At 43.9% G+C, this 26,397-nt stretch overlaps 1 protein-coding gene across 3 annotated transcripts in view; it reads left to right on the top strand.

The window, feature by feature from the left end:
- atad2b (ATPase family AAA domain containing 2B) overlaps positions 1–26,397 on the top strand; it is a 193,172-nt gene that overhangs the window by 109,875 nt on the left and 56,900 nt on the right. For all 3 annotated transcript variants that reach the window (XR_005461013.1, XM_038800192.1, XM_038800193.1), the window contains exons 17-23: positions 802–943; positions 5,303–5,489; positions 5,599–5,784; positions 8,182–8,317; positions 16,515–16,711; positions 18,519–18,678; positions 21,133–21,255. Coding sequence is in view for 2 of the 3 variants with exons in the window: in XM_038800192.1 (XP_038656120.1) it covers positions 802–943; positions 5,303–5,489; positions 5,599–5,784; positions 8,182–8,317; positions 16,515–16,711; positions 18,519–18,678; positions 21,133–21,255 (1,131 nt within the window). In the remaining variant the exon portion in view is untranslated. The remainder of the gene's footprint in view (positions 1–801; positions 944–5,302; positions 5,490–5,598; positions 5,785–8,181; positions 8,318–16,514; positions 16,712–18,518; positions 18,679–21,132; positions 21,256–26,397) is intronic.

Here is a 26,397-nt window from a genome sequence, read left to right as displayed (position 1 = left end):
AATTACATGTTTAGATCTGTATGATGCAGAGCATTGGAACTCAAAGAAAGGACTACTTGAGATTCTGAGCCTGAGTGATTGTTAGTTGCATTGCAATAAATGCCTCTGCAGGAATATCACAAATTACTAAAGTTTCTTGAAATGTAATTTTTATGCTGGAAAATTTATAACAAGCTTTTTTACATGACGCATTTTATAAAAAGATAAAATAAAAGTAGCAACCCCAAAATAAATTTAAAATTTTGAAATAATGATTGTTGAGCTATTGTTTCCTAGCTGTAATTTCTCGATTATGTTAATATTTGTTCTTTGTTCTAAAACTTAGTTAACATATTCATTATTGAATATATTTTGAAAGGTTTAATTTTTGAACATGCTTATAGTGCTCCATTTACCCAACCTGTATTTAACTGGTGTAATGGTAATAGCATAGATTTTGCTAACAACTTGTCAAAAATAATGATTAAAACTTTGAAGGTAACACTTTTTGGGCCGTGTAAAGTTTCGAAGTCCAGTAGTTGAGAACAGCACTGAATGGAAACAATAGCACTATATATAGTCTAATTGTGATCATTCAAATGAGGTTTGCAAGGCTTTAACAATTATTGCAATGTTGGCATTTACACAAGGAAGAAATCTAATATTTTGAAAATATTTTGGTTTAGGAGGCTAAAGGATTATTTAAGTGTAAATATTTTGAGTTATTCATATACTTCGAACAGTTCTTATCTATTATATTTTATTAAATGATCTTAAAATAGAGTTCAATCTTCATTGCGTTATGTTTGATTGTTTTGTCAGATGGTATGAACCACGTTCTGGGAGATTACAACCCCAGTGATGATGAGGTTGAACCAGCAATTTTTGACAGTAATTCTTCATTGGGATCACCAAAGAAACAACCACCAGCTACTAAACATAAGCCCTTTATGCACTTCTCCACGTAAGTAATTGCATATAATAACATATTGAAGGTCATTGTTCTGATTGTTCATTGGATATTTATTACAGTTAAAGCAATTCCAACAATCGTGAGAGAGCCAAGAATTGGTATTCGTACCATGCGTGTTAATTGTAACAGTCGTTTTAATTCTCCCAAACTGTTCTGTGAATTGTGTGCTAATTTACCAAAGACATTTTAATCTTAGTTATTTGTATGTTTGTTCATGGAATGTGAACATCATTGGCAAGGCCAGTGTTTTGTTGCCCATCTCTAATTGCCTTTGAGAGGTGCTGAAGAGCATCTGCCTTGAACTTCTGCAGTCTGTGTGCTGTAAGTACACCCACTCAGCTGTTAGGAAGGGACTTAAAGGTTTTTGATGCAACGGAAGTGTAAGAATGCCGACATAGTTCTAAGTCAGGACAGCGTATGGCTTTGAGGGAAAAGGGCATGTACTGGTACTCCCATATGTTTGCTGTTCTTACCCTTCTGGGCAGTAGAGGTAATCGGTTTGTAAGGTGCTGTCGAAGGATGCTTGGTGTGTTGCTGCATTATGTCTTGTAGATGATGCACACTGCTGCAATTATATGCAAGAGGTGGAGAGTATGAATGTTAGTGGATGGGTTGCTGATAAAGTGAGCTGTTTTGTCCTGGATGGTGTTGAGCTTCTTGAATGCTGTTGGAGCTGCACTCATCCAGGGGGAGTAGTGGGGAGTAATCCATCACAGTCCTGACTTGTTCTTTGTAGATGATGGATTGGCTTTGGGGAGTCAGGAGGTACATTACATGCTGCAGAATTCCTAGCTTCTGACTTGCTATTCTAGCCACAGTGTTTATATGGCTGGACCAGTAAAGGTCATGGTTAAATCCCAGAATATTCATGATAAAATATTTAACATTGGTAATGCTACTGAATGGGAACAGTAGATGGATGGGTAGATTCTCTCTGGTTGGAAATTATTATTGCTTTGCACTCTGTGGCATGAATTTTACTTGCCATTTGTCAGCCTCAGTCTGAATGGTGTCCAGGTCTTGCTGCATGTGAGCATGCAGTGCTTCTGTATCAAGGAGTAAGCACATGGTATTGAAATGTGCAATCATCAACAAATATCCCCACTTCTAACCTTCTGATGGAAGATAGGTCATTAGAGAAGTAGCTGAAGATGTTTATGACCAAGGTCAAAATCTTGAGAAGCTCCTGGAACAATGTCCGGAGACTGAGATAATTGACACAACCACAACCTTCTTCCTTGGTACTTGGTGACAAACTAACCAATGGAGCGTTTTCCACCTGATTCTGATTAGAGTCTTTGCCACACTCAGTTAAGTGCTGCTGTGTTGTCACATTTGTGGGGCCACATTTCAATATTTATATATTGTCTCTCACCCAACCACTCCCCTGACTGAACAGATACTCCGTTGCAACTACTTCTGCCTTTATATCAGTTTTTGTCATAAATTTAAAGTCCCCAATTAATTTGTTTTCCCAATTAAGTGGCAATTTAGTGTGGCCAATCCACCTACCCTGCACATCTTTTGGTTGTGGGGGAGAGACCCACGCAGACACGGGAAGAATGGACAAACTCCACACGGACAGTGACCCGGGGCCGAGATCGAACCCAGGTCAGCGGTGCCGTTAGGCAGCAGTGCTAACCGCTGTACCCATGCCGTCTGCCTTTATAATCTATTTATTTATGATCATGCCCCTATGAATTACTTGGTATATTTTTCTCTGTTAAAGATTTGAGTGTATCACATCAGTTATATATATTTATGCAAGAGCCATATTAAGACAATTATTTTCAAATCCAGCCTTTCTATTCCTGAAGCAAATGTAACCAGGTTAAAGTCCAACGCTGGCATCTCCACATCGTGAAGCAAATGTACCAGTGAATATTACTTACTCTTGACACTAAGATGCAGAAATCACTTGCAAATTTAGTAAATGTATTAAACTGTACCAAAAATTGAAATATCATTAATATTAATGCCACTTTCCTTTTGAAACTCATGTAAACTGTCTGGATCAGAAGCTTTGGCTAGTTTATTCATTTGAAGGATATATGATATCATTGGCTAGCCCAGCATTTGTTGCCCATCCCTAATTGCCCTTGAGAAGGTGGTGGTGAGCTGCCTTCTTGAACTGTTGCAGTCATAGAATTATAGAATTTACAGTGCAGAAGGAGGCCATTCGGCCCATCGAGTCTGCACCGGCTCTTGGAAAGAGAACCCTACCCAAGGTCAACACCTCCACCCTGTCCCCATAACCCAGGAACGCCACCCAACACCAAGGGCAATTTTGGACACTAAGGGCAATTTATCATGGCCAATCTACCTAACCTGCACATCTTTGGACTGAAGGAGGAAACCAGAGCACCCGGAGGAAACCCACGCACAGACAGTGACCCAAGCCGGAATCGAACCTGGGACCCTGGAGCTGTGAAGCAATTGTGCTATCCACAATGCTACCGTGCTGCCCCAAAGTCCATGTGGTGTATGTACACCCACAGTTCTGTTGGGGACGGAATTTCAGGATTTTGACCCAATGACTGAAGAAACGCGATATATTTCCTAGTTAGGGTGGTGAGTGGCTTGGAGGGGAAGTTCCAGATGGTGGTGTTCCATGTGTCTGCTGCCCTTGACCTTCTAGATGGTAGTGCTCGTGGATTTGAAAGGTGCTGCCTAAGGAGGCTTGATGAATATCTAACTTAAAACATAAAACAAAATTACACGAGAAGGGAATATGGGTGTGGATGGATGAAAAGTAAGTTCAGGAAAAATGTTAGGAACCAATGTGGATAATTGTCTTCTGAGTAAAGTTATACGAGCAAAAGTTAAATTATTCAAGGGTTGGTTAGATGTTGTGATAGAATCATAGAATTTAGAGTGCAGAAGGAGGCCATTCGACCCATCGGGTCTGCACCGGCCCTTGGAAGGAGCACCCCACGTACGCTCACACCTCCATCCCCATAACCCAGAAACCCACCTAACCTTATTGGACAGTAAGGGCAATTTAGCATGGCCATCAACCTAACTTGAACATCTTTGGACTGCGGGAGGAAACTGGAACACGTGGAGGAAACCCAGACAGACACGGGGAGAATGTGCAGACTTCACACTGACAGCGGCCCAAGCCACGAATCGGAACTGGGACCTTGGAGCTGTGAAGCAACTGTGCTAACCACTATGCTACCGTGGTGCCATAAAGGTACCATAATTTCCGAGGAAGCAGATAGTAGATGAATTGATCTCATCTTCGTAAAACGTTTTGATTGTATGTCCTTTATTATTTACAAACGACCATGGCTCTCTATCCATCTGAGGGGATAGATATTTTTTTTTTAAATCCCATAGTATCAGTCAAAGAGGGGTGAGTACATTTGGTGTGTGGCCAGCATTTAAACCTTGATGTGATACCTCATCAAATGCCTTCTGGAAATCAAAGAACAGTGCACCCACATGTTCTCCTTTAACCAAGCTCATATTACTTCTTCAAAGAACTCCAATATGTTGGTTAAACATGATTTTTAACTCACAAAACCATGTTGGTTCTGCCTCATTACCGTGAAAATTTCTAAGTGCCCTGCTACACCATCTTTGACAAAAGCTTCCCTATGACGGATGTAAAACCATTGTACTGTTCCACTTTGATGCATTACTATGTACTCAAAACTTTGTGGCAATTCTGAACTTCACTCTGTTGGTTTCAGCATGGCAATTTCCAAATTGTTATTGTCTGCATATAGTAGTTTTACAGTGAGTCAAAAATGATTCTTGGAGGTAATCAGAGGTTGTACCTGTTGAAATGTTCATCTAAGCTAAGCCGATGTGTATTGGCTCTAATGGTTTATTTAACTGTTCAGAACAAATACAATTAATTAGCTATGAATTATTCGATTGTGCAACCAATTTTCCTAAAAATCTTGCCGTATGTTGCCATCTTCTGGAAGGTTTCAGTTTTGCACACTATATTTACCATTAAAAAAAAATAGCGGCCTGTAACCTCCTGACTCCCCAGTGTCAGATTTAGGGGTGTATACCAAAGATCCGCTGGGAAATCCCTCTTGAAGTTCCCAGGTAAGGGTTTACGTGACAATTGTCCAGAAGTGTTAACTTCCCCTGGACAATTGTGCTGCATTGGGAACCATCCAACATAAATATTGGCCAGGACATGGGCCTCTGCTCTCCTTTGAAATAGTGGCATTGCATCTTTGACATCCACTTGAGTGGGCAAACAGAGCCTCTATTTAGCATCTCAAAGTGAAATGCTCCCTCGTTCATCTGAAAAATTCGACTTACAATTTTATCAATACATGCATATCTTTGAATAGGAAGCACTCAGTTGAAGATTTCTTTTTACAGGTCAGTCCATCACCAGCCAACATCCCATCGCCCACGGTTCCTTCTTTGCGGAAGCAAAGGTTCTGGTCAGAGTTCACATCTTGCTCCTGCTGTGCTTCATTCACTTGAGAAGTTCTCCGTACATAGGTTAGATCTGCCAGCAATGTACTCAGTTAGTGCCAAAACACCAGAGGAGTCATGTGCACAGGTGAGGATAAAGGAAGTGAGGAAATTGTGTGGATGTGATTTATATGGACAACTTTTAAACTAAGTAAACTATTTATTTTTCTCTCACCCTTTCTTTCACTCCTTCCTAGGTTTTCCGTGAAGCACGTCGGACATTACCAAGCATAATTTATGTGCCTCACATTAAAGAATGGTGGGATGCAATTAGTGATACAGTGAGAGCTACTTTCTTGACTCTGCTTCAGGACGTACCACCCTTTTCCCCTATTTTAATATTGGCTACCTCTGAAACACAATATATTGAGCTGCCAGATGAGGTAGGTTATCAATTTTACTAAACTCCATCAGTGTTTGGGTGCTCTGTTCAATACTAACAGTTTGACTCCAGGAGGTTGTCTATATTGTGATGCAATCTAAAAGTAATGGCAGTGCTTTCATACAAAATATAGCTTGAAATAGAAATCCAGAGTGTTTCACGACAGCGTCGGAGGCCGTTCCTCGCCCGGGGGGGGCGAGGAGCAGCGTTGCGGAGAACTCGGCCGCCGGGCCTTGACGCTGGCGTCAAGGCGGCGCGCCGAGAATGACGCGGCCGGCGGGGCCTAATGACGTCAGCCGCGCATGCGCAGGTTGGCCGGCTCCAACCCGCGCATGTGCGGTTGCTGTCCTCCGCTCCGCTAACCTGCAAAACGTGGCGGCTTGATCTTGCGGGGCGGCGGAGGGGAAAGAGTGCGTCTCTTGGAGACGCCGGCCCGACAATCGGTGGGCACCGATCGCGGGCCAGTCCCCTCCCGAGCACGGCCGTGGTGCTCAATCCCCTCTCCGCCCCCCACAGGTCCCAAACTCACCTGTCGCACGCTGTTCACGCCGGCAGCGACCAGGTATGGTTGCCGCCGGCGGGAACAGGTCGGGAACGGCAGGCCGCTCGGGTCATCCGGGCCGGAGAATTTCACGGCGGCCCGCGATTCTCTGAACCTACAAGCCTAAGTTTTAAAATATTAACTTATTATGTATTCAAGTTTTCAGCACTGTTTTGAATGTCAGAGTAAAAAATGCATTGTAACAGTGAAGTATGCATGTTCTAGCAGTGATGTACAAAATATGTGCATAAATATATTGGGCGTGGTTCAGCGACCCCGTTGCGCCTGGTGCCAGGCGCAATGGGTGAATTGCGTGAGAGCCCAAAATTGGGCTCTGCGCCAGATCGATCACAAGTCATCCAACTCACCCAGCCTAATGGCTCATTTAAATACCCGAACGCCGGATTCATCCTGCGCCCGGGTCACAAAGGCCACACCTGTGAGACCTTGCCAGTGCATTTTTTAGGTTGGCCCGCACGCCTCAGGGTAGGAGGCTTCTTTCTCGCAGGCCATTAGAGACCCCCAGTGGTCGGGGACAGGGCAGGGTGGTAGCCTGGCATTCCTCCTGCTACCTGGGAACATTTCCACTGTCACTGGCACAGGGTTCCAGGGGCACTGGGTGCCAGGCTGACAGGGACAGGGTGCCCAGGTACCAGTTTGGTATTGCCAGGTGTTGAGGCCAGGGGGTGTGAGGGGAGGGTTCCAAGTTTTGGAGTGATGATAGTGAAGGATGGGACCTGGAAGAGGGTGGGGGAAGATTGGGGCTGCCGTTCAAAGTGGTGCCCCGATCTACGAACAAGCGTTCCTGCTGGCGAAATCTGCTCGCCAGCAGGAAGCCATCAAAAGTGTGGCCTGGGTGGGCCAAAAGAACGCTGCGCCACCAAGAAACACCCCACCAAATGTGCCCAATAGTGCCCCTGGAACCCTGTGGCAGTGGAAAGGTTCCCAGGTGGCAGGAGGAATGCCAGGCTACCACCCTGCCCTGTCCCAGATCACTGGGGTCTCTAATGGCCTGCGAGAAAGAAGCCTCCTTCCCTGAGGCTGAATTGCGGCCATTGTTTCTAATTCTGATTATTAATATGTAAATTTAATTTGCTTGGCCTGATCTGTTAATATTTATCTGCACGTTCTTTTGTAATTTAACATACTCAGCGGGATTCTCCGAGCCCCCGCCGGGTCGGACAATCCCCGGGGGCGGCGAGAATCCCGCCCCGACACCGGCTGCCGTATTCTCCGGAGCCGGTTTTCGTTGGGTGCGGGTTTCATACCATGCCGGTCAGCCCCCACGGCAATTCTCCGGACCCCGATGGGCCGAGCGGCCGTGCATTTCTGGCCAGTCCAGCTAGCGTGGATTAGACATGGTCCCACACGGTGGGACCTGGCAGGTAATTCGGCTGGTGCGGTCCTCGGTGGGGGATCCGACCCCAGGGGGCCCCCCCCCATGGTGTCCTGGCCCGCGATCGGGCCCCACCGTTCTGCGGGAGGGTCTTTGCTGTGGGGGAACTTCTTCCTTCGCGCCGGCCCCAGTAGGGCTCCACCATGGCCGGTGCGGAGAAGCCAACCCCCTGTGCATGCGCGGAACCACGCCGGCCCTTCAGTGCATGCGTTAACCCACGCAGTCCCTTCACCTCCGGTGGCGCGGCGCCAACCCCTCCCGCGTCTACCTAGCCCCCGCACTTTTGTGGGCTGTTGACGCTGGAGTGGTTCGCGCCGACTTTCCCACCGGCGTGGGGACTTAGTCCCCGGAAAGGAGAATCCCACCCCATATGTTTCATTTAGTGATACAGTTATTTATTTGAACTATCAGTTTACCATAGGGTCACATTATTTGTAATGAATTTTCTTTTTAAATTTAAGGTTAAATGCATTTTTGAAATCCATTATGGGGAAGTTATAGATTTACAGACACCTAATGAAGATGACAGAACAAGTTTCTTTGAAGATTTGATATTAAACCAAGCAGCAAAGCCTCCACCAAGGAAGAAGAAAGCTGGTAAGAGTAAATGACAGAATTTTTTTTATTCAAATTAGATATGATTTAGCACTGCTGCCTCACGGTGCCAAGGACCCGGGTTCGATCCCGGCCCCAGGTCACTGTCAGTGTGGTGTTTGCACATTCTCCCCATGTCTCACCCCGCATAATCCAAAGATGTGCGGGGTAGGTGGATTGGCCACACTAAATTGCCCTTTAATTGGAAAAATAAAGAAACAAATTAGATAAGATGCAATACCACGATAACCAAGCTAAGTATGATACATTTATCTATAAATAATGTGTAGATTACACTATAAGTCTTCGTATTGCACTCTTCATGCATCACTTGATAGTTAGTAATGGGCCACATTTTGCAGGATTTAGATCTTAAGGAAGAATGAGTTTGCCTCAAGGTATTTTGATACAACATCCTTTTGACCAATCCCACTGTTGCACAGGATGAACCAGCTAATCTTGTTAAAGCATCAGTTTTTCCCTTTTATATGGAATGATTTTGGCATTTGTTTGCACATTATTATAAAGGCCTAGATCTTCGATCAGCGGCAGAGCTGACTTCAACCGTTCATTTGCTTATTTACTATTTTATGCTGGAGCCGTTGAACTTTCAGGTTCTGAATCCTGGTGGGGTGAGGGTTGGGGCAGTTGTTCGAAGGCTCAGCATTGTAAGAAGGTGACGGTGAGCATTACTGGGGGAGCTGGTGTGGAATGAGCATTGCTGGGAGTCTGGTTTGGAAGGGGAGCTGTGGTTTGTGTGGGGCTGTAGTTGACTGTTGCCCGTGGACATGATTGCCACATTCTGCTGGATTCCGTCTAAGTAGCTTTTTTCCTACTGGTACGATTGAAGTGTTTCGCACGTGGAACAAGGGCAAGTGAAATGAGGTGCACACAACATTGACTGAACCGTGGACTCCCTTTGCGTCCAAAGTGTAAATATTTATTTTGCTTTTATCATTTGTAATTGATGAGCGAATGATAATATACAAATGATTAAACATTTCCTATAACTCGTGAAATATTCGGCATGTATCAAATGTATTTGATCTTATCCAGCTGATCACGTTTAGTGAACAAGCCTGATTTCAGTCTTGTGCCCCACCAAGATAATGGAGGACCACTCGTGCAGCCCAAGCACTAGTGTAGGTTTCCCATCACTGCTCTATCTGATTTAATCCTCAGCAGGCTTTCACATGCTAGGAATATTTCGAAGTAAATCTATGCAACGCCAGAGTAAGTATTGGACAGACAGCGCAAATCTTCATGGATACACGCAGCTGATCCTGCTGTCATGGGAAATTGTGCAACAATCTGTGCTAAATTGCCCCTTAGTGTCCAAAAGCTAAGGTGGGGTTACGGGGGATGAGGCAAGGGGGTGGATCTGGGTAAGGTACTCTTTTGGAGGGACGGTGCAGACTCAGTGTGCCAAATGGCCTCCTTCTACACTGTTATGTGATGAATCCAGACAGGGCAAAATCAGCAATCATAAGTTGAAACTTCCCACACAGGTGCCGCACAAGTGCACGTGTCAGGACTTCCTCGGGATTCTGAGTTACATCAGCGACTTAAGTTGAGTCATTCCCTGCTCCGCATATTGGAAAATTTTGGACATTAAATGCTCATCAGCATCAGGACCAAAATTAGTCATTTACCTTATTGCAATTTTTGGTACTTGGCTCAAAATGGCTTTGTGTTAATTTCTGCAATAATTCATTGTATACCCTGTCCTTTCGAAATTTGGAAGTCGTGAAATTTATTATGTAAATTAAAGCTTTTTTCTTAATTTTCATTCATCATCAGTATTCCAGTATTTTTCAAATAAGATTGGTACTAATATATTTTTTAAAATATTTCAATATGATCACAGTTAATATCAGTTTCTCCTAGTCCACCAATTATTATTGGGGGTTTAGGTTAGCAGATAGCCACAATAGGTGTTTCACATGCCTCCATCCAATATGACTGAGCTTTAGTTTGATAGAAACCTAGGTCTTGGAGATCGTGAACTTGAATACATTCTGTGTCTGGAAACCTGAGTTTTTGCATTGCTCGATCAAATTACTTGAGGAACTTCGAATGTGGTTATACTGGTAGCCAAAATAGTTTTATCGCCAGAAAGTAGGTGAAATAATCCAGATCACAATGGGGTTATTTCCATCAAATATACTTGATAGATTCAAAAAATAGAAAAGGTGCTGTTCAATTCTTCATTGTCCACATCTGAACAACAGGGCAAGACTACTGCAGAATTTCAGGCATCATGTCTTGGAGACTTGCAAGATACGACGTTTCATTTTGCTGAATAGTTATTGTTGGCTCAGTTTTTGGTGTTATAGATATTAACATTGTATGTTCTATTCGGTTAGTCTTTGTTCTCTAGCCAGTCACAAAATGGCCTTCAGTCATTGTAGTGAATTTCGTACAGTGCCATCTACAAATAGGCAGTTGGCTCATAAGCTTATTTTGCATCGAACAGGTACTTATCACAGTTTGGCAATGCAACTTGGTCAACCTACCGCATTTTTATGTTGAGCCATGGTAGGAATCCCATTAATATAGATTTTGCCACAAGTAGCCATGTCAATTTGCACAATTTTGATTTTTAGCCATCTAGATTGGATTCTCTTCCTCACAGGTTTTAACAATGGTATGTTTTCTCTGTGTCACAGCCATCTTCATCATTTCCGCATGCTGAACTGTTTGTTTGATCACTAGAGCTGAATATATATCATGCTTGGTCTTCTACAGGCCAACTTTAATCCCGCTAGTTTAAGTACTTTGTTCTGGATCTGAGATGCTGGTCCTTGGAATAGTGTCCTTCAGAGCATTTTGCTAGACACAAGATTACTCAGTTATAGGATGAGTGAGTCAAAGCAGATAGCCTATTATAGTCCTCTTTGGCACATCGCCGTGTACAAAATTCAAAGTGGTCTCTTTGGATTTGAGATGGTTTGGGATTGTGGTTGGAGAAAGAGTGGCTATTAGAGCAGGTCAGAGCTGGTATTCAGTGGCAAGTAGCTTGCCACTTGACTTCCAAAAGCCTTTCCAGGTATAAGTTAGGAATGTAATTGAATGCTTTCTATTGGCCTGGATGGATGCAGTTGCAACATCATTCAGGATGCTTGATACCATCCAGGATGCATCAGCACCTTATTCACCAGCCTTATTATTCACCCTGTTGACCACTGCCATAACCTAGCTGTAATGTATACTAGGCAGGCTAGTAAAATGAGTGTATGGGAACATCACCTACAAGTTCCACAGTATCCTGACATAGATGGGTGTCAGCATTCCTTCATCGTCACTGGGTTAGAATCCTGGAACATCTTGCATAACAGCATTATGGAGTATCATCAACAAAACTGTAATAGTTCAAAAAGACCTACCACCACCATCTCAGGCTAACTAGGTATTTGCAGTAAATTCATTTTTTTAATTTCATGGGACGTGAATATTGCTCACAAGACACCATTTGTTGCCCATCCCTAATTGTCCCTCGAGAAGATGATGGTGAGCTGTCTTCTTGAGTGCTGCATTTGATGCAGGTGCATCCACAATGCTAACAGAAAAGGGGCTCTAGGTGTAAACATCGTGACAGTGAAGGAATAGCAATTATATTTCCAAGTGAGGATGGAGTGTGTATGGGAGGGGGTATTTGCAGGTGTTCTCGTGCATCTGCTGCCCCTGTCCTCCAAGGTAGTAGAGGTTGAGGGTTTGGAAGGTGTTGTTAAAGGATGCAGTGCATCTTGTCAACACTGCTGTCATTGTGCACTGATGGTGGAGAGAGTGTGGGAAATGGGGTATTGATTAAGTGGGCATCTTTACCCTTGATTGTGTCAAACGTTTTGAGAATTCTTGGAGCTGCACTCATCCAGGTGATGGATAGACTTTGGAGATACAGAAGCTGCATAATTCCCATCCTCTGATCATGTAGCGACTGCTCTGTCTAGTTACGTTTTTGGTCAGTGGTCACCTCCTCTCTCTCTCTCTCTCTCTCTTCCCCCCCCCCCAAAATTCCCCAGGATGTTGATGGCAAATTCAGTAATGGTAATGCTGTTGAATCCAAAGGGACATTGGTTACATTCTGTATTTTTGGTATAGTTGTTGCCTTGCACATTTGTGGTGCAAATGTTGCCACTTAACAGCCCAAGCCTGAACAATGTCTAGGTTTTGCTGCATGCTGGCAGGTACTGCTTCAATATCTGAAAAGTGGTAAATGGTACTGAATATTGCAATCACCAATGAACATCTCCAATTCTGACTTGATAGTGGTGAGGAGGCCATGGATGAAGCCGTTAAAAATGCTTGGGTCCAAGACACCACTATGAAGAACTCTGAACCGATGCCATGGGGCTGAGATGTTTGACCTCTGACAACCACAAACATATTCCTTTGTGATAGATATGACTCCAATCAGTGGAGAATTTTCCTCCAGATTTCTGTTGACTTCAGTTTTGGTAGGATCTTTGGTGCCACATTTTGTTAAATACTTGGATGTCTTGATGTCAAGGGCAGTCGTTCTCACCCATCCTCTTTTGAGTTCAGCTCAAGGCAGTAATGAGATCTGGAGCTGAATGGTCCCTGCAGTGAGCAGGTTATTTCTGTGTAAGTTTTATTTGATAGTACTGTCAATTGTCCTTTTACCTCTTTGGTGATAGAGACTAGACTGATGGATAGAGAATTGGCCTGTGAACAGGACAATCCCTGGGCAATGTTCCACATTATCAGATAGATGCAATTGTTGTAGTTTTCCTAGAGTAGATTGGCAAAGGAAGCAGCTATATCTGGAGTACAATTCTTCACAGTGTTGTTCTTTAAAGTATCCAGTGCCTCCAGCTATTTTTTTATATCAGGTGGAGTGAATTAAATTTTCTGAAGGTTGGCATCTGTAATGTTTGGACCTCAGGAGGATACAGAGGTAGATCATCCAATCAGAGCTTCTGGCTGAATATGGTTGGAAATATTACAACTTTGTCTTTTCCATTAATGTGCTGGGCTTTCCCATTATTGAGGCTGGGATATTTGTGGAGTCGCCTCCTCTATTTGGTTGTTTAATTGTCTACCGCCATTCATTTAAAAAAAAATAAAAAATTTAGAGTACCCAATTAATTTTTTCCAATTAAGGGACAATTTAGCGTGGCCAATCCACCTAGCCTGCACATCTTTGGGTTGTGGGGGCGAAACCCACACAAACACGGGGAGAATGTGCAAACTCCACACGGACAGTGACCCAGAGCCGGGATCGAACCTGGGACCTCGGCGCCGTGAGGCAGCAGGGCTAACCCACTGTGCCACCATGCTGCCCCCTACCGCCATTCATGACTGTGGCAGGACTGCAGAGCTTTAATCAGATCCGGTGGTTGTGGAATTGCTTGGTCTATCTCATACCATTGCCTGCTGTTCAGCATGCATTTGGGCCTGTGTTGTAGCTTCATTAGGGTCGGCACCTCATTTTTTGGTGTGCCTGATGCTGTTCCTACCATGCTGTCCTGTAGTCCTCATATGATCGGCATGGTAGCACAGTGGTTAGTATTGTTGCTTCACAGCGCCAGGGACCCGGGTTCAATTCCCGGCTTGCTTCATTGTCTGTATGGAGCCTGCATGTTCTCCCTGTGTCTGTGTGGGTTTCCTCCAGGTGTTCCGGCTTCCTCCCGCAAGTCCCGAAAGATGTGCTTGTTAGGTAAATTGGATATTCTGAATTCTCCCTCAGTGTGCCTGAACAGGTGCCGGAGTGTGGCGACTAGGGGATTTTCACAGTACCTTTATTGCAGTGATAATGTAAGCCTACTTGTGACACTAATAAAGATGATTATTATTGGACCGGGGTTGATCTGGATTGGTGGTAAAGGTAGAATGAGGAATATGTCAGACCAAACAGTTGTAGATTGTGGTTGAATAAAATTTTGCTGCTGCTGATGACCCATTGCATCTCCATGGATGCCCAGTTTTGAGCTACTATCTCTGTACTGAATTATTTGGCACTGTGGTAGTGCCACACTGGGGTGTCGGTTTAGCTCAGTGGGCTAGACAGTTGGTTTGTGATGTAGAACAAGGCCAGCAGCCCGGGTTCAATCTCCATACCGACTGAAGGCCGGTTATTTATGAAGATCTGCCTTCTCAACCTCGAAGTGTGGTGATCCACAGGTTAAACCACCACCAGGCAGCTCTCCCCTTCAAAGGGAAAAGCAGCCTTTGGTCATCTGGAACTATGGCAACTTTGCCTTTAGTGCCATACAACACAATGGAGGGTATCCACAAAGATTTACAATGATCAGTGCCCCCCCCCCCCCCCCCCCAAATTGTCATAGGCAGATGCATCTGTAACAGGGAGATTGGATGAGAATGTGATCAAGTAGGTTTTTCCCCTCACGTTGATTCTCTCACTACTTGCTTCAGGCCCAGTTGAGCAGATATGTCAACCTTTTAACTACCGTGGAGGGCATGGTTATTTTTGTGTTGAATAATTTGATACTTTAATGCACCCTAACATGTACTGCAGAGTTTTTCAAACTGGGGTTTACGACCCGTGGGTGGGTGCTGGGAGGGACGTAGAACAATCGGTGGCGGCGTTTCCAATCACGGGAGAATTGTCCAATGGCCCCGACCGGCTTCCAAGTGCCGGCCGCAACCGGCTTTTAAGATGAGAATGCTGGCTGCAACAAGTCTTTCAATGCAAAGTGGCGGTAGAGATCAGGTTGAGCGCCCGAAATGTATTTTGATGTCATTTGCCTTGAATGTCAGTGCTTTGGGTGCAAAATCACAGAGGAGGGATTCCTCACTGCCAGCAAGAAATCAACAGGACTGTGAAGATGGGACATTTTGTAATAAGGAAGAGAGGGCCAGAGCAGCAACCAGTCCAGGATCTCACAACTGAATCTGCTGGAGAGAGCTGGTCAGGAGAGTCCACGGCAGGACAAGGCAGTGTGAGCAGTATACAGAGCTGCAGCGCCTTCGGTGAACAACCTGTTAAGAAGAAACGAATCGGGAACAAAGCAGCATAAAGATGATCTCTTGAGGTATGGCTTTGTTAATTGTGCCAATGCAAATCCGGATCCAAAGCCTAAATTTGTGTTATATGCAGGGAAGTACTGGCAAATAAGAGTTGGATGCTAACTATATCTTACCTTGCAAACATCTTTCCAATTCTAAACTAACTGAACCTCAAATTGCAAAGGAAGAATGATGATTGCTTTCGGCACTGTGAAGAAACAGATGCTTTCCAAAAGTCATTGAAAGTTTGGCAAGTGCGAGTACAAAGCCAAAATTACTGCATGTTTCCCACACTGCTACGACACATCGAAGAAAACAATGTAAGTAAAGGAACTGCCAGTAGACTTATTCAGTCGCATCTGGCTGTGCTCATCAATAGTTTTTGTCAATACTTTCCAGAGAAGTTTCAGATTTTGGAAGAGAAGAGTGGGTGAAAAATCCTTTTGAGACTGACATTGCAGAGTCGAATTATTAACTTACAGCTGACTCCAAAGGAAGAGACTGAACTTCTGCGCCTCACCTGTGACAGCACATTAAAAACCCATCACAAGTCCATGAGGCTGTCAGCATTCTGGAGTAGCATCTCTGAGGAGTATGCAATGCTGAATAAAATAAGCATTTTGTTGCTATTGCCCTTCACAACGACCTACACAGGAACCAGATGAACTTTACACCTAATATGCGAATTGCCCTCTCCTCCTGTAAACCTAATTGCAGTGAAATCGTGAAGACCAAGCGAGCTTACCTATCGCGTTAAAGGTAAGCAAAGATAATGTGTTGCGAAGGTTGGCCGACGAGGGCCTTGAAGGTTAGCCGATTGGTAAAAGTGGATCCCGGGAAAAATAGTTTGAAAAATACTGATATAGTGTACAGACTGAAATTTTTATCTGAAAATGATTTTACAGATTAATGGTTGTCGCAGATTGCAGCACAATGGCTCATAGTTAGGTACATTGCATTATACAGTGCTTGGTAAAGCCCAGGACTTTTTTCTCTTGCGCATCTGTGTGAATATAATTGGTTTCACCTTGGGTTCCTAGTGTTGCTGAATGCAGCACAAAACGCTTTCACATACTATTTCTAAATGTAATATTTAGTATATGTTTGCTATTTATTAGAGAAAACTATAAAGTTTCAGAAGATGAACTAAAAATATTTAAATTTACATTTTAAAGAATCACTTTTTACCATTATTACACCCTATTTTTAGCTTTACTTGCGTTGGAAGTCCTTCCACCAGCACTGCCTCCTACACCACGGCAACTATCAGAGGAAGAAATAAAAAGGATAGAAGAGCAGGAGGAAAATACCTTTCGGGAACTTCGATTATTTCTCAGGGATATTACTAAAAGACTTGCCATTGACAAACGTTTTAGTATCTTTAGTAAGCCTGTGGATATTGAAGAGGTAAGCTAGGAAGCTTTTAAAATTCTTTATTTACAGCTTCAAAAAGGAGAGTTTTCTACCAGGGGATCCAAACAATAGTTGGCTACACTATGACTCTCCAATGTTACAAAGTGTGAATGCAGTATGATGTGTTGATGGGCCAGGTTTGATTCCTGATCTTTAAGTTACCGAATCTGAGGAGTCGTCCTGCAGCTAGTCGTAAGACAGTGAGGCAAAAAAACCCATCAGGATTCGAGGGCCCTAATCACCATCTGGTAATCACTCGTGGCAGGTAACACTTGCGTGAAAGTCAAGTATAGACAGGAACGAACTTGGTTGCATACCCACATTGGATGACTTATAATTGACAGATGCTTAATTAAAACACAAGTGCAACTTGAAAGGAATCATCTGAGTTAAGTTAAAGTGATAATGGTGCAACCAAGAGAAGTATAAGTTAAAAAGGACCACCTGAAGGAAAATTTAAACTGAAAACGGAACACAAACAAGTAATGTATAATCTAATCGGAGGCATTTGAGAAGTAAAACTAAAAGTAAGTAAATGGCAGGAGTAAAATTAGTCTGAGAACAACTGAGCTGGGAGCTGTGAGTTATGCTTGATGTGTGAAATGATGCAAAATTTATTTGTTAAATAAAAAATTTTATTGTAAAAGTTATGACTTAACAGGAACCTGGATAAAAGTGTTAGAGGTTTCTGAAGTGTAACTTAAGGTCTTAAATTGCTGTGGAGGGAGGAAAGCTGCCTTCGTGCCTTCCCGCTACAGACTTAATTGGGTCAGAGGCAGGAAGGTGGCAGGGTCAACACCCACTATTTCCCATCCTATTAAATGCCCTCTCCATTACGAAAATAACCTTGGGGTGGGCATTTAATTCTGTCCTTGGCATTTGGTAAAATAGAGGTGTTGAGTAGAAAATTGAGATTGTGAATGAATGCCTGGCAACCTGGGCATTCATGAAAATCATAAGTAACTAGAAATACTTCAGAACCAATCACTGATACAGGAGAGATGAGCTGCACCTCAACCAATTAACAACGGTGAGAACTTGAGCAAATTGAGGCAGCTATTAAATTATTTAAACTGCGGTGGTTTGGGAATTGGAGGTATAGGGAAGGAACTCTGTCCCAGTTTGGAACGTAGGTACCGTTTCTGAAAATTGATGGTATAAAAGAACCAGAGACTGGGAAAAGTCAGACGCTATATTAAGATTGACAGTTAATCTTTAATAGAATGCAAAAATAATTGCTGGAACTATTAGAAATTGAGGTGTTGGAACTGGAAGCTGCTATGATAATTTATGTGTACACAGAAAACTGAAGATGGCATTGAATATATATTGTTTAAAGAGTGTTCAGAAAAGTAGATGGGGTTACATGTGGGAAGTAAATTAAGTCAGTCCTGTGGGAGGTGGACAGTGACATAATGGTTAGACATCTCCAATGTAAAGAAAAACCAAGTTGATGCAAGGAGTTTCTTGAAGGCTACCTATCAGCGTAAGATGGAAGGGCTTGTTTTATGCATATTTAGAGAGAGAATAGAATATGTGAGAACAGAAGAGATATTTGAATAAGTAATTTCAAAATTGCAAAAAGCCAAGCTATTTAGAATCAGCTGGTAAATGTAGGATTCAGTGTGCCAAAGAATCCACAAGTGGCAGTGCTGACTCTCAGATAGACTTTTCAATTGATATTCTACTAATGTTGCACAACACATTTATCATTTTCCTTCTGTTTAAACTTTGCATGTATTTGTTTCTTTTACTAGTTCGGTTTCTTTAATTACCGTTTATTTTTGCAAAATATTTTTAGGTTTCTGACTATTTGGAAGTAATCATACAACCAATGGATTTATCAACAATGATGATGAAAATTGACAACCACAAATATGAAACCGTGAAAGACTTCCTGATAGATATTAACCTCATCTGTAGCAATGCTCTTGAGTATAATCCTGATAAAGTTCCTGGAGGTAAAATGGGATTTAAAACAGATACTTGAGTGAGAGTCACAAATGAACAAGCAAACTTTTGATTGCAAGAAATGAATACAGTTCCTACTAGGGTCATATTTGACAACCTTATCAACCCAGTTATTGGGGAACAAACATTATGTGCTTATGCTATTGTGTAGTTGCTGAGAAAAATATTAATTAACTAAAAGCGTACGGAAAGAAACAAATCTCTCTGATCTGGATTCAAGTCCAATTTACTAATAGGATTTGTTTCCTGTCTTCGGATTGTATGTGTTTTGCATGAGATTGGTTTTGAATAGCCTAATTTGTTTTAATTGAAGATCCACAATCACAACGGTGGTAATTTGGCAACAAGAAAATTAGCAGAGTATCCAAAGTTTAAGCTGGCTGCTGGAGGGAAGTAGAAAGATATTACCTTCGGGATTGCGTACTATTCAGTTTAAGATTTAGATGCATTGTTGTTTAAAAAAGAAAAGCAGGAGAACTTCTGGGGTCATTAGACCATGACCTGGAAATGTTTTATATTAGAGTACCCAAAATGGAAAGTATTCTTTTCTCCAACATTTGAAAACAAAAATTTGCTTTGAACTAAATTCAGAGTAGAATCGAAAGGAAAGTTTAAAAAAAAAAAAAAAATTTGCAGTAATATTTTCTTTTATTGAAGAATATTGAGACTAATATATATTTTGCCAGATTTCAGTCAATGTAACACAATAAACTTTAGCGTGAAACACTTATTTTGATTTCACTCAGACATTGCTCTTGGAAGCTCTTGCCGTGGGCTCAATAAATAAGTTTTATGTTGCTATTTACCAATAGCAAATAATATTTAGTAATGAATTGATTCATTCAATTACTAGAAAAGGAGAGGTCATCTGCTGGAAAGTAATTTGAAGCAGAATGGTGAATGTGACTTGTCCCATGTTGAATGTAATAGTTGATTTGAAGCCAGAATTGCTTCCTTATGAGATTCCACAGAAAGATCTCTGTTCACATCAGAGAAATGTGTCATAAAAGTGGCAGTTTCATTTTTTATGGATTAATTAAAGACATGATTCACAATATAGTTATCTGCAATTTAATGAATTGTTTAAAGTAGTGCGAACTGAGTTTTTTTTGTTCATGGGATGTGAGTGCCACTGGCTAGGCCAGCATCTATTGCCCATCCCTAATTGCCCTTTAGAAGGTGGCAGTGAACTGTCTTCTGGAACACTGCAGTTCATGTGGTGCAGGTACACCCACAGTGCAGTTAGGGAGGAAGTTCCAGGAGTTTCCAGCGACAGTGAGGAAACAGCGATATAGTTCAAATCAGGATGGTGAATGGCTTGGAGGGAACCTTGAGTGGCAGTGTTCCCATATGTCTTCTCCTGCCCTTTTTCGAGTTGCTGGTTTGTATTCTTCACTCTTTCCCACCTCCTGGCTCATGTGCACTCTTACCCCTCCCCCACCCATGCGCACTCTTTCTCCTCTCCCTCCTCCCTGCAAGTACTCTCACTCTCCCCCCCCCCCCAGCCCGCACGCACTCTTCTGCCACCTGCTTTCTTCCATGCTTGCCCGCTCTCTGCAGGGCCCACCAGCTCACTTCCTTGGCCCGCTCTCTCTTCCTCGGCCATCCCCCCACACGCTCTTTCTTCCTCAGCCCGCGCCCCACGTGCTCTCTCTTCCTCGGCCCTCCTCCATTCCCCCATCCGCTCTCTCTTCCTCAGCCCGTTCTCTCGCCCTCAGCCCTCCTCCATTCCCCCATCCGCTGTCTCTTCCTCGGCCATCCCCACACCTGCTCTCTCTTCTTCAGCCCGCGCCCCACGTGCTCTCTCTTCCTCGGCCCTCCTCTATTCCCCCACCCGCTCTCTCTTACTCGGCCCTCCCCCCCCCCACCTGCTCTCTCTCCCCTGCCCCCCCCCCCCCCCCCCCCCGCCTCATGAACCCTTCTTACCCCACCCCGTCTCACATGCGCAAGTACCCTTGAACTAGTCCTTTGGAACTGAGAGATCTCAGGCAAGTAATTGTCCTCTTTTTCCACCACTGAATAGCTTAGATAACCATTCAACAGAGCCATATGCTGGAACGGTGGTTAAATTGAAATACACTATAATTGCAGAAATGTTATATATGTTTGAATAGAATCCAAATCTCTGATTTTTGTTAAAGATGTGCAAAGTTGGAATGGGTTACCCATCAAAAATTACACTAATAGTAAGAAATCATGCGGAGTATTATGCATGCCCTTGATTACGGTCAAATTAAATAACACAATTTACCATGTTTCGATGGCACAATTGTATTCTGCATTATCATTTTATTTAAATTCTTCAGAAAATCTCTCGTCGTTGAGCCGAATTTGTGCAATTCATTTGCTTAGCAAGTGTGGGAGAACTTTTAATTTCAGACAGGAATTTCAGAATGTTTGTTTGGTGCAAAGGTAACTGCTTGCTGTTTGTGTTTGTACTCCAGATCGCATAATTCGTCACAGAGCCTGTACACTTAAGGATACTGCACATGCAATAGTCGCCGCTGAACTAGATCCTGAGTTTAACAAACTCTGTGAAGATATCAAAGAATCCAGGAGGAAACAAAGTGAGTAAATACTGAAGCAAGTAATAGCTGTAATAGGCCAGCGGTCTTTGAAGAAGAGATTGGAATTTGCACTTATGATGGATATATTAAAGATCCTTGGCTCCCCTCAGCTTTCCTGATTTAAGGATCCTTTATTTTCAAACTTCTTTAAACATCTCTTGTCCTTTCAGTTGTAAATTTTTACATCTGTGGTCCCGTCTTCTCCTTGAACTGTAGTTTAAGGTGCAGCTCTAGGACTGCTTACTTCTGCTAATGTATCGTACTCTGAAATTAAAGAGACAGTCAGTGCTGATGGAGAGTTTTACTTCACCCATCCCACAATTCCCGTTATCGGGAACCCATTTTCTGAGGAACCCATTTTCTGAGGAGGGTTGATGTAATATGTCACAAATTTGGTTTGAGTGAAGGCTGTTACTCAAATCCATTAATTACATTTTTTAGTGCATAGATTTTTAATGCATGTTTTAGGATACTGATTCCATGTTACTGAATCTAAATTGATCCCTATGAGCAAAATCTTTCCATCCCACTACCATGAAACCTGTCGCGGGCAGGAGCGGAGAATCTAGCGGCAGGCACAAAGCAGGAAATCCACTGGCGGGAAAACAGGTATCAATTCTCCCAATAATGAATTAATGGTGGCTTGGTTATCCAGCTGCCTGGTGGCGTGAACGTGCATTCATTTGCACCCCTTTAACGCTCATTAAAACAGCTGCTCACCAGAATTTACCCACGCTGTTCAATCTTGCATTATGTCAGTGCGAATTTATGTTGGCCTCAAACCCATTTGAAAATAAGTGGCATGCACAAGCCGGACCTCGGTTCGTTTGTGACGTCAAGGTGAATGTAAAAAACATATTCTACCTGTCACTGTGCCACTCCTGTTGCACTCAGTACTACACTGCTGGGGCTCTGCAGTTGTTCCTTTCCTGCTGTATGCTGACGTTTCTGTACTGTGGAACTCATGCAGCCTCCACTTTCAGGCAGGGGTTCTTATGCTTCCGGTGCCTGACAACATTGTCTGCAGAGACACCGCTGTGCTGTGGGACTCATGCAGCCTTCACTTTTATCGACTTGAAGTTCGACCGGGAATGAGGTGAGAATGAGGGGGCAGACAAATACAAGGGGCCAATGGGGAAGGATGGCTGTGCAAAGGCAGTGCGGGTGAGGGGGGAGGTGTTGGCAAGGAACATGATTGAAGGCAGAGGGACAAGGAGGTGGAGGAGGATGACAAACAATAAATGGCAGAGGGAAGACGCAGGGCAAGGAAGCTGCAGCCGACAACGGTTCATTAAACGCTGACAAAGAAAGGTGTCAAATGGATATTACATATTTTACTGGAAGGGTTTACACACAGACTCTGGAGTGGCATGACATTAATAGTGTGACACATAAGGAATAGTTCACAAGAAGACTCAGAAGTTGGGTATGATGTGACCTAGGAGGGACACTGTTGTTCTTTGTCCTCATTGTAATGGGGAATTATGTGGAAGTTAAAAGTTTTTGTTCAGGGGCTTGCAGACAGGAGTCTTGGAATGCAGACACTCCAGTACAAAATTAAAAGGAGTCACGGATGACAAATAAGTGCCTTCATAGTCAGAAGTCAGAGATCGGAGACAGTGCAGGAGCAACGGGCACGCAGCAGGAGCAGTCTTTGGGAGTATGGTGTACTCCAGCTGCTGAAAGGGGCAAGGGCTGTGTGCTTCGAAGGAAAAAAGCACAGCACATTGTGCAGGGCTGCCATTATTCCGATGTCCTGGGCATGGTGGGCTAGATACTGTGCTGGAGAGGATATAGTGATGATTACTGGGGGCATCTGCAGCCTGTTGCTAGGGAAAAGATAATAAAAGTGATGAGGGGGTGCTGTGAACTGTGTCGTGGCTGTGAAACAGCCTCCAGGTGGGGTGTGTAGAGGTCCACATGGAGCATGGCTGCATGAGTACTCCACGGGTGTAGGGCTGGAGGGGTGGGGGGGTATTGGTTGGCTGGCAAGTCCAGGATGATGGGATCAGTATTATTGGGGAAGGCTGGAAAATAACAGGAGGTTGTCCTACTTTCACGTGGGCAGCGAGGGAGGGAGCGTCGAACAAGGTCTTGAAGTTCACCTTGTAGCAGCACAATTTTGTGATCCCAGAGTAATGGCGCTCAGCAAAAGTGAAAGCAACAGCAATTTTATCCAAGAGACATTTGAGTCTGTGGGATGACCACTATGCAGGGGCAGCACAGTAGCATAGTGGTTAGCACAATTGCTTCACAGCTCCAGGGCCCCAGGTTCGATTCCAGACTTGGGTCACTATCTGTGCGGAGTCTGCACGTTCTCCCCCGTATGTGCGTAGGTTTCCTCCGGGTGCTCCGGTTTTCTCCCGCAGTCCAAAGATGTGCAGGTTAGGTGGATTGGCCATGATAAATTGCTCCTTAGTGTCCAAAATTGCCCTTAGTGTTGGGTGGGGTTAATGGGTTGTGGGGATAGGATGGAGGTGTGGGCTTGAGTGGGGTGCTCTTTCCAAGAGCCGGTGCAGACTCGATGGGCCGAATGGCCTCCTCCTGCACTGTAAATTCTATGATTCTATGAATGGGGCACCTTCTTGGGACGTGTCCAGGTTAGTTTCAAAGAAGGGAAACCTTGTTACCCAGAAACAAACTGAGAGCCAATCCTTTCCTTTAACGCTGTTAAAGCGATAGACATAACTCAGTGGCAGGACATCACAGTTGCATTACCGACAATGTAACAGGAATGCAGACTTGATGAATGTAGACTATAGTGAAGGGGGGTTCAACTGCATAATATATGGCATCCCATTTATGAAGGCCAGTCACAAGTTCAACAGAAGTGCCATTCATAACTGATTAAATGGCTTTCACTCTTCGACCATGAGCAACTGATAAAGAATGGAACGCAGAGCTAGTTTGGTTAAATCATTTCATTTGCAGCTTATCACGCTCCAGATGCCACATTTTTGGAATGCAGTATTGATCACCTCATTGTATGCATTAGCCTCTCTGGGGCAAGGCTGCATCAATGCAAGCAAAGGCAGCCAAAACTGTGGAGCCCAACATGCCATAAAATACAAATCCCTGCAGTGCAGAAGGAGGCCATTTGATCCATCGAGTCTATGACCCTCTGAAAGAGCACCCTACCTAGTCCCTTCCCTGCCCTATCCCTGTACCTCCATAGCCCCACCTAACCTTTGGACACTAAGGGACAATTTAAAATGGCCAATCCACCTAACCACATCTTTTGGACTGTGGGAGGAAACGGGGGGAAACCCACACAGACACTAGGAGAATCTACAAACTTAAAGGCCACAATTGAGCCCGGGTCCCTGGTGCTGTGAGGCAGCAGTACTAACTATTGGGTCACCGTGCCATCCTCGCAGTAACTGGTTTCTAAATTGCAGCTTCTCTTTCTGGACCCTTTAATCATTCTTTAGTTCAATGTTCATTTCAAAGAGAAGGCCAAAGAACGAATAGATCCAGGGCTCAGAGTCCTAATTCAATGGAGTAGGTGAAGAATGGAAAAGCAACACTGAGTACAGCTCCAGCAGGAGCCAGCGCCTGGGGGACTTGATCTGGGGGGGTCAGAGGATGAACAAGAGGGTGAGGAGGATAGACCAAGACAATAGATGCGACTCACCAAACTGAGGGTTTATCATCGAAGAGTAGCCTACATACAAATGAGTGAGAGTGCCAGATATGCAATTGTGTAGAGACCGTGCTCATCACGTATGCAACATTTTTCATCAAGACTTGAAGCCACATGGAGTTGGAGGCTTCTCCTTGCTTTCAAGGTGACAGCAGTGTTCAAGCTATTTGTCTCTGGGTCTTTTCAGGGATGAACAGGGACCTACGTGGCATTAATCAGTCCAAAACATTGATGCATAAAGGAGGTCACTGATGCACATTACAGGGAAGGCTCATCGTCAGGTCAGGTTTGCTCTGGAGAACGTTAGCCAGGTTGCAACATTCAATGGCTCCCCACCCATCGCAGGCTTCCTAAGAGTGCATGGTGAAATAGACTGCACCCTTGGCTCCTTGGCACCAGTCACTAATGTTCCCTACCATTTCAACAGTGCAACTGATGTGTGACCATTGAAAGCATATCTTGCACATCTATTCACAGTACACTGGGAGTTGCCATGACTCCCACACCATGAGTGACTCCCAGTTGAGGTTGCTTTGCCACCTGTGGCATCCCTTGGGTAGAGGACATGTCTGTTCGCCTGGACTCAGTTGACCAAATACTCAAGGGCCTGGTGGCTAAATCAGGGTACTGTCTTCTTCTTGAGACTGCTAGCTTCTGGATTCATAACGTCCTGCATGGCCTCATGATGACAGTTGGGCTGGAGAGAGTGAGATGCATGTGTTGAACTGGCGTTTAAATATGGCGCCAGGACCTTAGAACATTCCCACTGGCCAGAATGGTGGGAACTTGCCCACTAATTATGGACAGTTGAGAAATGGAAGACTGGTACAAAAGGTGAAGTCACACGGGATCAGAGGTGAGGTGGCAAGATGGATACAGAACTGGCTCGGACACAGAAGCAATAGAAGGGTGTTTTTCTGAATGGAAGGCTGTGACTAGTGCTGTTCCACAGGGATCGGTGCTGGGGCCTCTGTTGTTTGTAATATACATAAACGCTTTAGAGGAAAATGTAGCTGGTCTGATTAGTTTGTTTGCGAATGACACCAAGGTTGGTGGAGTTGCAGATAGTGTTGAGGATTGTCAAAGGATACAGCAGGACGTAGATAGGTTGGAGACTTGGGCAGAGAAATGGCAAAAAATGGAGTTTAATTCAGACATTGGGGGGAAATATACAGTAAATGTTAAAACTCTTGGGAATATAGAAAGTCAGAGAGATCTGGGCGTACTAGTCCACAGATCTTTGAAAGTGGCAACATAAGTGGACAAGGTAGACAAGAAAGCATATGGAATGCTCTCTTCGTTGGATGGGGCTTGAGTATAAGAACTGGCAAGTCATGCTACAGTTGTATAGAACGTTGGTAAGGCTGCACTTTGAATATTGCGCATAGTTCTGGTTGCCACACTACCAGAAAGATGTAGAGGCTTTGGAGAGGGTGCAGAGGAGGTTTACCAGGATGTTGCCTGGTCTGGAGGGTGTTAGCTTTGCGGATATGCTGAAT

The sequence above is a fragment of the Scyliorhinus canicula genome, chromosome 6 (genome assembly GCF_902713615.1).
Source record: "Scyliorhinus canicula chromosome 6, sScyCan1.1, whole genome shotgun sequence".
In the NCBI taxonomy this organism is placed as follows: domain Eukaryota; kingdom Metazoa; phylum Chordata; class Chondrichthyes; order Carcharhiniformes; family Scyliorhinidae; genus Scyliorhinus; species Scyliorhinus canicula.
Note: the sequence above shows the minus strand (reverse complement) of the source record. Positions and strands in the feature narration are given on the sequence as shown.